Source organism: Oryzias melastigma, linkage group LG7 (genome assembly GCF_002922805.2).
Source record: "Oryzias melastigma strain HK-1 linkage group LG7, ASM292280v2, whole genome shotgun sequence".
NCBI classification, from domain to species: Eukaryota; Metazoa; Chordata; class Actinopteri; order Beloniformes; family Adrianichthyidae; genus Oryzias; species Oryzias melastigma.
The window spans coordinates 6496212-6511461 of NC_050518.1; the positions used below are offsets into that span (position 1 = coordinate 6496212).

General features: G+C 38.5%; 1 protein-coding gene across 8 annotated transcripts in view; it reads right to left on the reverse strand.

Annotated features, from left to right (window-relative positions):
• rerea (arginine-glutamic acid dipeptide (RE) repeats a) overlaps positions 1 to 15250 on the reverse strand; it is a 144376-nt gene that overhangs the window by 26187 nt on the left and 102939 nt on the right. For 7 of the 8 annotated variants that reach the window (XM_024292342.2, XM_024292340.2, XM_024292341.2 and 4 more), the window contains 4 exons: positions 8780 to 8828; positions 8188 to 8312; positions 6146 to 6245; positions 5504 to 5602 (listed from right to left, as the gene is read on the reverse strand). In XM_024292342.2, the coding sequence (XP_024148110.1) occupies positions 5504 to 5602; positions 6146 to 6245; positions 8188 to 8312; positions 8780 to 8828 (373 nt within the window). Of the gene's footprint in view, positions 1 to 5503; positions 5603 to 6145; positions 6246 to 8187; positions 8313 to 8779; positions 8829 to 11488; positions 11814 to 15250 lie in introns of those variants that run through there. The other variant, XM_024292345.2, reaches the window with a different exon arrangement.

Here is a 15250-nt window from a genome sequence, read left to right on the forward strand (position 1 = left end):
ATTTTATGTCTGCCACCGACACCAGTGAAGATAAAAAATAATTGGAAACAAAGGTCAGCGCGCTGTCTTGTGGGGTCCAGATGACCCCACTTTAATTTAAACATGCCTGGGATAGCACAAGGGATAGTAGAATTTAGTTGACTTGTTAGCATGTTCGTCAGGCAACGATTATCTAAATGATATGAAGCTGTAAAAACTCTAGATTCCTCCAATGTTTCATGAAGCTAAATAAGCATCAATATGTTACAGAAGTGAAATAAATCTTTGTTATTCAATCAATATTTTGATTTGTTTTCAAGATGAAATGTCTGTTCTTGTCCCTCTATTTTGCTACATTTTTTTCCAAAAATTGCGACTTATTTATGATTTTTTTTTTTTGCTTCTTTATTACATTTTTTTTGCTAGTGCGACTTTTACTCCTGAGAGACTTATAATCTAAAAAATATGATATTTCTTCATTAAAATTGTCATGAATCAAGAGCACACGAAAAAAATGAAGTCTAAAAAAAAAATGTTATTTGTGATGTAGTAAATATTCTATGAGGGCCACAAGCTCCCTACTCCGATGGAGAGGAGGGGTTTACCTTGTGCCAACGGTCCTGCCCACAATTCTGAGGCAAATTTTTAATAAACTACTGATGCTCTGAAGAAACTATAATAAAAAAACAATTTATTTATGTATTTATTTATTTTATTTTGGCAAAAATGACAATCACAATTTAAAGACCACTGGGAACACTTTTAAAACACCTAAGATAATTGGAGACAGGCTTTAAAAAGATTTGCATCATGCTTGAAGTTGTAGTGCGTGTTTTCTTCAGCACCTTTAATAAAATTCTACCTTTCAATAACCACCTACAGAGGTTATTTTCACATTTACCGGACGTGACAGCAAGCACTCACAACATGACCTTTGAAAACAAAGTCACAAACACGGCCTTCGCTTGTGCAGAATGACGCAAAAGGTTACAGGAACCCTAAGTATCCACCCATCTTGCCAGCTATTTAGGCCCCCCACTCAAAGAAAACAGAAACAAATGCTTTTAGTCCAGAGATTGAACACAATCATCGGAGAAGGACACTGAATGTTTTTCTTTTTTTGTTAGGGATGCCTGCGTTTCACCACTAGGGGCCATCAACTCTGCCCTGTTCTTCATCTTCCACATCCACCCCCCACCTAAGTGCTGTTATCCATCAGCTAAAGACAGAGCCGGAGATAAGACGGGCACAGTGCAGCCGGGTGAGGAAAAGCCTCCCCCCCCCGCCCTGCTGCAGTCATGGATCAGCCTCTATTTGAGACATGACAACACACAGAGACTGCTGCTGCTTCTGATTGTTTATGTGGCACCTCCTGTTGGCCGATGCCACCCTGACGCTACTTATTTACAATCAGGAACGACATCCACCAAATGCTGCACAATATACGGCGAGCAAGAATCCCTTCGTCTCAAGTTGTGCAGGCTCTACAGGAATCTGTGAACCCCATCGTTTTCACTTTGAACTAAAATTTTATACATATATATATAAAATTCAGTAATTATTTTTGTGCTTGTTCTGGTACAGTCTAGGGATACATCGTGATTTGCATCATACCTTGAGACGCGTATTGTGCTGTCAGGTTCTTGCCAATACACACACCTACTATTAACAAAACCACTTTCAGCACTGATTCTTAGCCACAACTTTAATTATGCAAACAATTGCATCAGTGGCTGACAGTTGCATGACTTAAATATATTAGTCCTAAAATAATAATAATTAAAAAATCAACAGTAAAATACAGAAGTCTGCTGGTGATGACAATGTCCTGTGCTGTGGTTTCATGCATTACAACAGGAAACCCTCATTGATACAGAAAACTATTCTGTCACCACAGTTTCCATGCAGCAACAAGTGCTGGGAGGACAAACCATGTTGACTGCATACAAACAAACATCTGAAATGAGAGCAGACAAAAACAGTTCATGTGCATTCACGTCTTTCAATCAAACAGCAGAGCTTTGTCTTTGCTGCGGAGTCAGGAGGATGTGGGCTCTGAGGTGGATGCAAAGCTTTTATTTGGCATGTGATGAAGCGTACACATCAAGAGGTGGTGGAGCGCCTGTCGCACTGAAAACAGAGACCTGCTTCATGTCTGTTTTTAACTCGCATCAGAATCCATTTGATCCTTTTTTTTTCTTAAGTTAACTAAACACGCCGGTCTACGTGAAACAGCAAAGCGCAATGAATTATAGACAGTGTTAGATTTCATCTATTTTATAATGCATGAACATTTGCTTTGGTGTAATCTAGAGTGCTGTTTTACAGTGTGGAATGACTTGAAATGTTCAAATGGAAAATATTTGTTTTGTAGCAGAATTCTTAAATCTGTCTGCCCTGCAGGAGGAAACGGATAAAAATATTCTCATTATCAAAATCACATATTGAAACAAGGACCCCAATGAGGTGTTTTGTGGCAGCAGCTGCAAGTAAAGCAGACATGCAAAGCAGAGTAGGGGGCAAGACATGTCACAGATGAGAGGGGAGGGTGACAAGTGACCCTGCAGACAGGCTGATTCTGTCATTTCAGCAGCCCCCGCTGTCACTTTTATTCACGTCTCTTCCTGAACGAGTGGGGTGAAAATGAGCAAGCGTGAATAATGATGCCAGCTCTGCAAGGGATGAGACGGAAGATGGAGAGGAGGAGAAACGCGGCAAAGGGTGATAAATAAATGAAGAGCAGCAGGGCCGGCTCGCGCGAGTGTCAAGGCTGGAGCTACATTTACACCTGTCCCTCAAGGCTGACGAGCTGAAACCCCTTTTCAAGTGGTGATCAGAAGGCTGCAAGCTGTGTCCTTGACTGGCTGGAGTGGAGACACTGCCTCTTCAGTCTGTGGATGCTGAGGAGCGTGTGGAACATGGGCTACCTGCTGACTAACCACCACCTACAGGTGGGCTGATCAGCAGACTCAGTTCCTGAGCACTAACGTCAGAATATTAATATGAAGAAAAAACTTGATTGAAAACTGAAATTGTTTCCGTGCAGGAAAGTAATTTATTCTGTTGTTGGACATAATTTAAAGCATAAACTTTGTCCTTAAGCAGCTTTCAAACACCGGAACAGAGACTTTAAAGACCCACTCCAATGAAAATTGTGTTTTTAACATGTTTTTGTAACATTTTTATAACAGTGGGGGGCATATATAAAGATAATTAAGCCAAACGTTGCTTTTCTGAGCATTTCTTTTTTCACATTTTTGTGAATCAGGATCAAAGACATGTTTTATTGGAAAAGCTTATACGTGTGATGTTGGAGCCACAAGCTCCCTATTAAGTTCTGCTCTGATGCAGTTGCATGTTTAGACCCACATACATCTTCTCTAGCACAAGAGAGTGAAAAAGGATTGTGAGTGGCTGTAAGCTAGCCTTAGAGAGTGAAAACAAAGGGATGATGGGAAATGGAGGCAGGCGTACGTTCTAATGAACTATTGCCACTCTGCACAAACTATGTTGTAGACAAAAACAGTTTTTTGTTCTTTTTTTGACTAAAAACTGCAAAAAAAATGAATTAAAGGATTACTTAAAAAGATCAAAACATGATTGAAGTGAGACTTTGATGCAAATATGGATTTTTAAATTGGCAAAAAACACATTTCAACAAAAAGCTGCATAATTTAAATTAAAGAGGGAAAGACACAGCTGGAATGCAAGGGACATCACCAGGTGTCAGTGTATGGATCACATACACCAAAAAGAAAGAACACACTAAAACCAAAAACTAATGAGTATTTAGTCAGTATTAAAAACTCTCAATCAATCTCAATCTATGGAGAAATGATGTGCTACTGAATATAAGACAATTCTCCTGAATAAACATCTTTACTGATACTCTTTTTTTTTTTTAAGTCTGTGAGTGACACATTTACTAGTCACTGGCCGGAAGACTGTGCAGAAAAAAAGTGCACGACGAGTGGAAATATTTTTCTGCAAGAGTGTTCAAATCAAACTGACGTTTTGATGGCGAGCTTGATCCCTTTCCCCGTTGACTTTTTGTAGGTCACAGCAGACACCCCGCCTCACATGTCTACAGGCTTTCAAGTGAAATTTGATTTCTGACCAGATGTTGAATCCATGCTCCACTGACTCTTTAGTAGGTCGCAATGACTTTTGGTGAAAACCACAACCTTAAATTAGTGGTAACGCTGTCTTGTAATGCCGCCAATAAAAACAAACGGGAATGTTTTACCACTTTGTGAAAGAGAAGCTCTACCTTACTGTAAAACACTCAGAAATCTCATCCACAAACAGATGCTAAGTGTTAGCATTTTATGCTAAATCTAGGGCTTTCAATTGACTTTAATTTGCAGCATGTAAAATTTAAACTACTACAACAATATATGTAAATATTTGGGATGCAATGATTCACTTTCCTCTCAGTTGGGTTCAAACCTTGATATTTGGGTCACGGCTTTGTTATTCTTCAATATTCTTCAAATTAGTAATATGTAGCAAATTGATGAAAAGTCGTAAGAAAAAAACACTTCTCCACATCAGAATTGGCTGATTTCTGCTGATCATGTAAACGGTTGAAGAGTTACAATATGTCAAAGAACGTGTGTTATTTAGGTGTCGCCTGTGACATCTCTGGTGTTAAAGGGTTAAATAAACTTGGCTGTCCACGCTGGGATCTATTCACTTTTGGCACAAAAAAATGCTCCTCGATAAAGGGAAACTCAGAAATAGCTTATCAAAGATTGGCTGACTTGATCTGAGGTTGGCAGTCTTTGTCCAGCTTGAAGCTCTGTGGGAAATAACCTCTACGATTACAGGACAAACTGGCGCTTGGACTTCATTTTTAATACAAGCTTTGAAAAAGGTCTCACAAAACATCTGGACAACAGAGAATGGAATCACAGATAGATGCTTTTGCCTCAAAGAAAGAAAAACTCAGCAGAATCTGAGTGTTGGAAAAGATTTTCAGAACCACAATCAGATCAGACAGCGTGTTTTATCTTTAAAAGAAAGTGGGCTGACAAATATGCAGCCTGCTGTATTACACATAAAAGGCAAAGCTTCGGTGCTCGGGCTTTTTAACACGGTCGCTTTCATTTCGCTCTTTCCCACTCATGTTGCGTTTGATCAGCCATTTTCTGATTTCAGAGCCTCGAGCAGCTGTGGCGAAATTCACATCTAAATTCAAAGGAAGGCTAACATTACCAGACCCCAATCTTTTCCTCTATTCAGATCTTCAAAATGCAAAAAGATTTATTTTGTGGGTGATAAACAGGATGCAGCTGCTCTTGAGCCTCGGAGGAGCTGGAAACTGATGAGTGTTTTTACTGGTGCGGTGTGAGGCTGGGCCAAGAGTTAACTCTTTCTCAACAGCTCCCTCTAAAGACACAAACTCAGCTCTGACAGAGAGAAACCCAGCCAGCCAACTTCATAAACAAAATGTCAATTTGTAGTTCATGTAAACCTAAAATTATGAGCTTTAAATTCCATGCAAGGTAAAAAGTCTTCTTACCACTTCATCCTCAGACCAGCACTTCTCTATCAGCTTAGGTACCGGCTTCTTCACCAGGCGCTGCAGAGCTTTGCCTGCATCGTAGCTGCTCTCATGAAGCTGTGAACAAACAGGCATCACAGTGTAAAACAATGCATGTGAATACAATACAAACATTTGTTCATCTTGCACATCAAACATAAAAGCTCCAACATCCAGTGAGCTGGCTGGAGTTTTCTAGGAAAACCGTCTCATGCCTGAACTGTTATTAGCTGTAAAGCTTGCAGCTTTGTGTCATCATCAGCTGAGGGAAATGATCAATGCTGGGGCATTTCCTCTGGGAGAAAACAAACGCCACTCATTGGAATTGCAAATGGAGACGGAGGTCAAGAGGCAATGACTGCTCGCTATGTTAATTCTGCAGTTTATAGAGTCAGAATATAAATGACTTATTTATGATTATTCTAATCTCTTTCTTGCACTTGAGTCCTCTGCAATCATTAGCAATGTGATGGACAATCATCTCATTTTGAATGATTTTACCGCCGGCTTGTCAGAGTGAATTTGCTGACCTTACAGGTCTGATCTTTCCTAGACAGTTCAAGCGTCTTATTCTACAACAGTTTCATTTCATGCAGAGTGTGTTTCAGTGTTGTTGCTTACAGTATTAAGTGCGTTTAATGTAGTGTCATCTCGTGAGGCTGCCAGACAGCCATCTTCAGTCGAACCTCCATCACACATCCCTGCGAAGGCAGCCATGCTCCTGTGAACACAGCAATGACATGAGTATAAAGAAATGCAAAGATGTAGTTAGAAGCTTTTCACTACAACATTTCTAAAATGTACTCGCATAAATTCACAATTATATTAGTAATGATGAATTTTGGTGCCTAAAAAGTAATTAAATCTGAAAATAAAAGTCGTTCAACTTTGTTTCAGTGCAAAAAATATTTGTGGTTCTGAAGAAAAAAAACACTGCTATCCTATGTTAATGCCTAATTACTTTTGACACATAATTCATAGTGATGGTAAAATCCATCTGTAATACACTTAATAGAAAAGATGGTATAAAGTGCAATAAAGGTCAATAATCTAATTAATCTCGTGGCAGATTGAAGTATTTAACAAATCAAATAGAGCCTTTTACAGATTTGACCAATCAGATGGACCCTTTTACGCCATTGATCTCACAACTTGATTAAAATATATTAAAACAGTTAACGTCTGCTGGTTCAGACTCGGTCTGGACAGTCTTGTGTCAGTATTCAGACTGCCGTCAGGCAGACTTTCCTGTTCTGGAACAAAGCTTTCTAAACAAAAGCACGTAACTTAAGATCTCTTCACTCCCTGGCCAGGAATTATGAGGGCGGGGCAAAATAACAAGAGATGGAAATTATGGAAGTTGTGCGCTTTGCAACTATTGTCAAGATCGTTCACTTATTGAAATTGTATGTTTCGCTGATGAATTTTAAACAACAGTCTCAACTTTCAGGCATGCTGCAAGACGGATAATGAGGAGACGGCTACGAAGGTACGCTGATAAGTATTTAAGCCACTTGTCAGCGTGTGATTTCCAGGAGAACCGTGGAAAGGAATTTGTATCACATTAAGAATTGTTTTGCTGTGCCTCATCATTGTGGTGTTATGGCATGACGTCACAGCTGCGTAACAGGACACAGAAAAGCATGTGATAAACGTTTTCTGGGGTGTTAAATAAACTTCCTAACAAGTCAGCAGAAGTTGAACCCTCTTCTCTCTTAGATAGCACAACAATTGTTGCTTTACATTTGTCCTGTTGCTTCATTCTGAATATGTTGAAATCATACGACGACCGGCTACGGTGGCCATTTTGGTCCAGTTATTCCACTCCAAGAAATGATTGTATTCAGACCGAGGAATATCAGACTTTAAGTGAAACAAATGTGTCCAGTCTGAATAAACAGTCTTTAATCAAATGGCTGCAGTCAATTGGAAATGCTGAGCATGGGATGTTTTATGTTTTGCCATTTGTTCATTATTGCAAGTCATATCACCATTGCAATATTGATCCCTAATATTGCAGATTGCAAGCTCTGTCGTGTCCTGCAGCCCTAGTGTAGAGACAACTCAACAATTTAAACTTTATTTAAAAAAGATCTAAAGATATGGCAGCTTTTGCAAATATATATAAGCGGATCATTTCGGTGGGGCCTTATTGAACAGAAAATACATTTTTACCTTTGTATATATGCTAAAAGCCAAAATAAAAACAAGTGTGATGGATTGAAGAAAATAAAGGCTGCATCAGTTTTACTCCAGCATTGTCTGAAGACTGATTTATAAGGTTAGAAAATAAACAAGAATAAGAATTATATCCAGTATTTTGTGTGTTTAACTGTTTTTGTTTGGAACTTTTCAAATGCTGGATTGTTTGGGTTAACTTGGGATGCCTGAGGAAAAATGTACAAGATAAAAAGAAATTGTATAAAAGTTTCCTTTATGTCTCGCCTTTAGCTTTTTACGCAAGACCTTTGCAGTGGTGTTATTCAGGTAAGGTCAGGCAACGTCCAACATTTTACTTTTCTAAATCTGGTAAATGTTGGAATTCCATCAAACGAAGGGTAATAATAACTCATGAATTATCCTTCAAACTTTGGACTCTGTTTATCAATATTTTTAAGACATTACATGTAATATAAAAGCATCAACAATGTAGTTTCCTTCACCTTGCAGCTCTGAGGTACATGAGAAGGTCACAGTCGTTGACTCCTGGCATCCAGACCAGCTCCTCATTCTCAGTCACGGCGTGGCCACCAGGAGATGGGAAAGGTTGAAGCTCTGGGAGCTTGGCCTAATTATGTCCATGGAGAAGGAGAGGGACAGATGGTTTCTTACTACAAATAGCACACAAGCTTGAAAGGGGGTAAAAAATATTTGCTTTCAACTTCCTGTTATCAAATTTTAGTTGAGCAGCTGAAGGATGACGACAGGTCACACCCTCAATGAATCAACATTTTACCAACTGAATCCGTTAACTAATAACAGCTTCATTAAGATACTCTAGAGAAAATACTTAATATTAAAAATATAAGTGCATTAATACTGCATACGGTTTTAAACTGTGAAATGAAACAAACACAGCAAAGAAAATTGATACAATTATGTTTTTGGGTGCACAAATTCTACTTCTGCACAAATATTTAACACAACTTGATCGATTTGACTGACAGCTACGTCAGATAGCTGAAATACGGGTGTTCAAGATCACTATGAAACCAGAGCTGGTTTCACATGGAAAACTTCTGTCCCGTAACTGACCTGATGACTGGGCCCGACTCGGATTTCCCCTTGAGTGCTGTTTAACCGCCTGGAGAGACACAGAGGGGAGATTGAAAGAAAATATTTACTCATTAATATTTCAGTAAAGGCAATAAAAAAGGAAAACAGTCAGTAAAAAAAAAGGAAAAGAAAATATAAAAACAAAGTCACAAGTTGCCATATTTGTTGTAAGCTAAAGAGTCTGAAAACAAACCGAAAAAAAAATTATTTAAGCCAATTTTATTGTAGAATTAGGAGGAGATGATCAGTTCTTTGTTTTATTTTTAGGGCATTAAGGTCACAAATATGATAAGTCTTCATGGTTTTATTTCTAAAAGATTCAGTGAGGATATTTCCCCATAAACTGCACAGCAAACAGAGCAGAGCACATTTCCAGGCCTTATATTATGAAAGCAGCAATAAAACAGAATCCCCTAAAAGGAAGAGAACGGATGGAGGTGGGGGAGCTGGCTCTGGATATGCAGGGTGAGAGCTTCAGCAAAAAGGCTGCTGGTACAAACGCTGGTAGCCATAGCAACTGCAATTTAATAATAGTGTTCTGATTCTCCAGCTGCACTGGATTAAAGAAAATGACAAGATGTGCCTTTTGAAAAAGCCCTTCCCTGTGTTGCCTAGGCAACAACTCTGCATTTCATACAAGCGAGCGCAGGGTAGCCCAGAATCTGTCAGTGTGATTTGCACCCAGAGAAGCTCGCACTCCATCATGGAGACTTGTGAGAAACTTGAGAGCCTCTCTGGTCTCGCTGCAAACCTTAAAGCCACAAAAACCCGGAGACTTGGGCTCGTCTGACGCAAATGCTCCCTTTCCTCTTCTTAAAATACCAGCTCCTTTGTGTCCCGACTGACAGGATGGGTAATCTGGAATATAATGATCTCTGGCTGGCAGAAGTGCCTGCAGTGATTGAAGGACTAATGCAATCTAAAAACTGAATTCCAGACGGCGATAACGATCACGGCAAAATAGTTCACCGCTCCAGAGCAAGTCTGAGTATAAAGGCTCACAGGATTAAAAAAAAACAACTAAACTATGCAGAAGTTGTCAGACAAAGACAAGCAAAAGCTATAAGGAGGACCGATAGAAATAAAATAGGGGAGTTTATTGCCTCAATGGTTCTCCCTAAAGGCTTTTGGAATAATTTGGTGATTTTTAAAGATCATAATTTGTAAAGATTTCTTGAAAAACAACTCTTGAAAGTGTAATGCTTTGTCATCCACAACCAATAAAAATAATAGGAAGCAAAATTTTGAATTTTTTAATTCTTAAATGTTTAATTAGAGCCTTTAAAGTCCCACTCTGATCATCTTTGGATCTATTTTAAAGTGTTCCCAGTGTTCTTTTAATTATGATGATGCCATTTTTAGCTTAAATTAAAAAAATAAAGTGTTGTTTTGTGGGGCAGACCATGGAGAGCAGCAGAAGATTATTAGTAATCCCCCTTTGAATTGTGGGCGGGACTATTGGCGCGGAGTAAGCCCAGCCCCACATCCCATCATCCACCTGTTTACGAGCCTGTCTTCTAGCTTACAGCCCCAAAATAATGTTACCAGTGCAATAAAAATGGCAAGAAATATTGGAGGAATCAATTTTTAAGCCAGATGCCAGCTCAGACGTGAAAAACAAAAAATATACACGATTCTGTCTACAGGTGGATGCATCAGAATGGATGAGTGCATTTTCTACGTCATAACTACAAACTTTTTCAAACAGCCTTTTTTGTCAGTTTCTGATTTGCAGCTATTTGAATAAAGAAATAGTCAGAAATTCATTTTTTACCCTAATTTTCTTTTCATCATCAGAAAAATACAACAAAAACACAATGTTCATCAGTGGATTTTTAAACAAAAAAAAATCTGTTTTGTTTTGCAAAAATGTGTTATTGTAGAGATAATCTGCACAAGCAAACTATTGAAACCTTTTAAAGCTAATGTTATAATAATTTAACATACAGATTGTTTTAATTTTTAAATTAAATTTAGATTGTTGAAAATGTTTTTTCTTTATGAGCTGCAAATGGGCCTGTTGCCATGCACATTAAACAATGCATCCACGCATTTCTGCCATTGCAAAGGGTTCTGCTTTAAGTCTGCGTGAACACACTATCCTGTTTACTAATTACAGGCTCAGTTATCCAACCCAAACATGAGGATCGTCTGCTCCACTTTGTGTGTGCGTGTGGATGTAATCAAGAAAAGCCCCGCCCCTTCCATCAATTTCAGCCAATCACGGCGCGAGACTGTGACACACTGACATAATTGTAACGTGGAAAGACGTCTAACTTTAAGGTATTAGTCTGGTGACAAGCGGCTTGAACAAATCTGAGCGGGGTCGCCCGCCCACCGACTTCACCGCGGCGATGCTGCGCGCGCCATGACACCCCGGTAGTAAACAGGAGCAGCAAAATGGAGCCAGGCGGAGCTGAGATTAGCATGCTGGCTGCAGACCTGTTAGCTCCACAGAAGACGCAGGAAGCGAAGGCGGTTACAGCATAAACACGTAGCGGCGTGGAGCTGCGGTGACAGTCCGTGAGCTGTTCACGGGACACCGACACAATGTGCCGCGTCCTTTCATCCACAATGACAGCCACGCGCGCGGCTCTCCCCCTCTCTAACGGCACGCTGGAGCACCGCTCCCGAAAAACAGGACGAGGAGGCGACAAGCGAGACAGCTGGAGCGCCGCGCACACCTACCTCCGGGGGCTGAACAGATCGTCCATTTCTGACATCGAGACCCGCGCGTGGGTGGTGACACTGCGCGAAGAGGACCCGCGGGTTTCTACTCCGGTCACACACCTATTTGTAGGTGCTCAAAATGGAGAAGCGCGCATTCGGCTCCGGAGAGGGCTTCACTGAGCTTGTGCTGTGACCTCAGCCTGCACGTAAAGCGTCGCAAGCTGGACTCCTTCCTCTGTGTACACTACTGAGCATGTGCTGCGACCCCGCACAGCCGCGCATCCACGCAGGAGCAGACGCGCAGGCACGCGGTGCGCAGAGTTCATCTCTCCTCCGGTGTCTGCGCCATAACAAACAGTCAAAGTGTACGGCTGCAGACAGCTCGCTCTGCATACAGAGCAGGCGGAGGGGGAGGCAGGGGGGAGGACGGCGGAGGAGACACGCAGGGGCCCCGCAGGAGGAGAAGGGGGTTCCCAACGGGTAACCCTCCTTCCAGGGCAACCCCTAGTTTGGAGAGCGACTGTCACACCTGAAGCTCATCCATAGGGTATCAGAAAATAGTAATCGAGTAGAAGATTACTTAAAAATATTATTACTCAAGTAAAAGTAAAAGCAAATCCTACTTAAGTAAATACAAACGTTCAATCATTTATAAACTAAAACCAATGAGAAATTTTAAGGATCACATGATTAAAACATCTTTAAAGAACCACTGTAACGAAACATTTAACATTTTCTTTTAGCATTTTTATCATGGAGGCCATATTGAAAGAAAATTAAGCTTAAAACTTTTATTTTAACATCTCTTTTGGGTGTTGACCTGAAGTTCAACTAAATCCAAGCTGTTTTTAAAACAATGTTTTGTGATCTGCCGTTAGCTTGAGCATCTTGTAGAGAGGAGCAGTTCTCTTAATCCACAGAATGCTTCTTTTTACGTGTTGAAACTAATTCGTCATACTCCTACTTTTAGTAGCAACAGGCTTCAAAAATGATTTTACAGTGTGTGATTTGTTGTTTCAAGTCTGAAGTTGCAACCAGTTCCATAGAACTGAAGAAACTGTTCCTGCTTTGGGAATAAGCTCCTCAAGAGACCAGCAGGCTGACCTTACTCTAAACAACGGAAGTTCAAGAGAGCAGAGTGCTGGGAAAATGACAAAAATTCAGATTTTTCCAAAATAAATCTTCTTAGACGACAAATTCAAATTAATAAAATCAATTTATGGCCCAGCCCTAGAAGTATTCCTGTAAATATTGATCCTGATGTTATCGTGCATTCTAAACAAAGTAAATCTTACAAAAACTAATTAGATGAATATTATGGTAGCTACTGTACTTGTTTTTCATAATAAATTTAGTGAACACAAATTGCAGAAAAGCTAGGATACAGTTACACAAGTAATGTAACTTGTTACATCTCACCTCTGGTGTTCAATTTTCTTAATAATCACTATATAACCGCAAAATTTGTACAGAAAATTATAAACTGTATAAAAATAGTTTTCCCTTCAATAGCAGAAATATGAAAACAGTTTAATTTTCTGGTCCACATTTCTTAAGCTTATCTAACCAAATGTTTGTGGTATTACATTTTCTTAAACTCACCAGCTTTGTAAAAAAAAAAACTATAAAAAAAACATGAAGTTTCCTATTCGTGTGCTGCAGAAACTTCCACAGCTACAGACTCATTTTCTATTAAAACAGCAACAAAAGCTTTGAAATATAAAAGAATAAGTATGAAATAAAAAAATGAAAATAATCTCTGTGTAAAGTAAAGCTGTTGCATTCTGGTAGCACAAAAATAACACAATTTGGTCTTCAAAACAAAAAATGAAATGCCTACCATTAACCTATACGTATCAACCTCCATGTAATAATCTAGTTACAGAAAGAGTAAAGTGCTACAAAAGCTTTTTTGTTATTAAATCTATGATTTAAAAAAAAATCTACAGCAGAAAAGTCAATCATTCCAGTTCTGGGGAAACAATCATGTCAGGAAATGCTGGACAAACAGCATCTCAAGTAACAAAATCCACATTTATCTATCACTGCACTGAGGAGTTAATCGGTAAATGTGTAAAGATTAAAATTCACTAACAATTTTATAATAAATCATATTTTTAATCTGTTCTTTTAAACTGTGCTGTTTCCCTTTTTTAATTTAATCTTAAGAAAAACTTAAAAACTCTATAATGCTGCAGAACAGTTGCAGTTGTCAGATGATGATAAATATCCCTTAAATCCTAAACAATTGGAAAGCCCAGAGCTTCATTCCCTGTAATTACACTTCATCAGGATCACTCTTTGTGTACCAGAGATTATTAGCATTACTGAGCAGACTGTGTCATTAGATTATGCAACTGCAGAAAGCAAAGAGGGAACATTAAGAAAAAATCCACCCCAGTCCTTAAAGAAAAAACAAAATCTGCCAAAGACGCAATATTCACTAAATTATCTCATTTGTACATATAGATAGTTAATTGTTTTATTCTTTCAGATTAATAAACTTATTAGATGAAAAATATAAAAAGTTAACCTTTGGATTTTGTTTAATTTCTGAATTTCATCCTTTGGATTTTTTTTCATTGTTTTTAAAAACAGGATTTTTATTATGTTAATTATAAAGTTAAGACAAATAACTAACAAACAGAGGGAAAATTAAATGTTTTTCACACAGAGAAGTCTTTCAAGTCTTTGGTAAACATTATCAAGTCAGTCATAAACAAAGAGAATAACTTTAATGCCATAAAAAAACTAAATTCTGAGGATGATGCATCAAGCGCAGATGAACGCTTTTGGAATAATTAATGATAAAAAAATTATAATCATGATTGTCTTGGAGTTTTGAGTTTAAATTATGGGGTAAGGAAGCTGTCAATAAGAAACATGTTAATAAGGAATATGTTGTATTCATAAAGATAATTTTTTTATTCATAAATATATTTTGTGCACAACTTTGCAGAAAAAATATGAATACAACAGTTAGTTTTACGTTTAACATGTCTTTTTCAATACAACTTTTGTTTTTTGTTTTTTAATTCAACTTTTCTTTGTCTTAAATATGAATTTCTCCTGTTCACAAACTGTCAAAAATACATCACAGGTCACAGGCTTAAACATCGAGTCCCGCAACATTGATTGATCAAGTTTATTTATTTAACTAAAATAAAATAGAAATGTTAAGAATGTTATTGATGCCATAACGGGAAAATTATCTTGATAGCCATCAATGTTGAAATTTAATAAAACAGATCAAAATACAACGATCTCTGACCACATTTTGTGGTTGTCAGCTGATTGTGTAAACATTTTAGGAGAGGATCATTTTGGACACAGAAGTGGAGGAAAACAGCCTTAGAAGAAGTAGCAGACATGACACTCCACTCATCAGTCTGTCAAAATTACTTGAAAATAAGAGGATGACAAAACAAAAACAGCTAAGCTAACTCAGAGCTAAAGTAGTCGGTCAGCCGACTGTTGGGGCTGTAAAAACAAACAAACAAAAATTAAAAAGTCAGTGGGATCAGAATCGCCAACTTTCTATGGCAAAAAAACAAAAGAAAAGAAAAAATTGGCAGGAATTGACTGTTAATATCTTTGTCCCCCAGCAGAGCTATAATTTTCCTGCCTTCGTAGTTTAATAAATGAGTTGCAATGCGCATGCTCTCTCAGTTGGATCAGTTGGAGTTTTTATACATTAGCGGAACAATGCTCCTTAGAAACATACAAATTTCTTACCCATTAGCAGAATTTCTTTAAATAAACAAAATATCTGCTAATGGG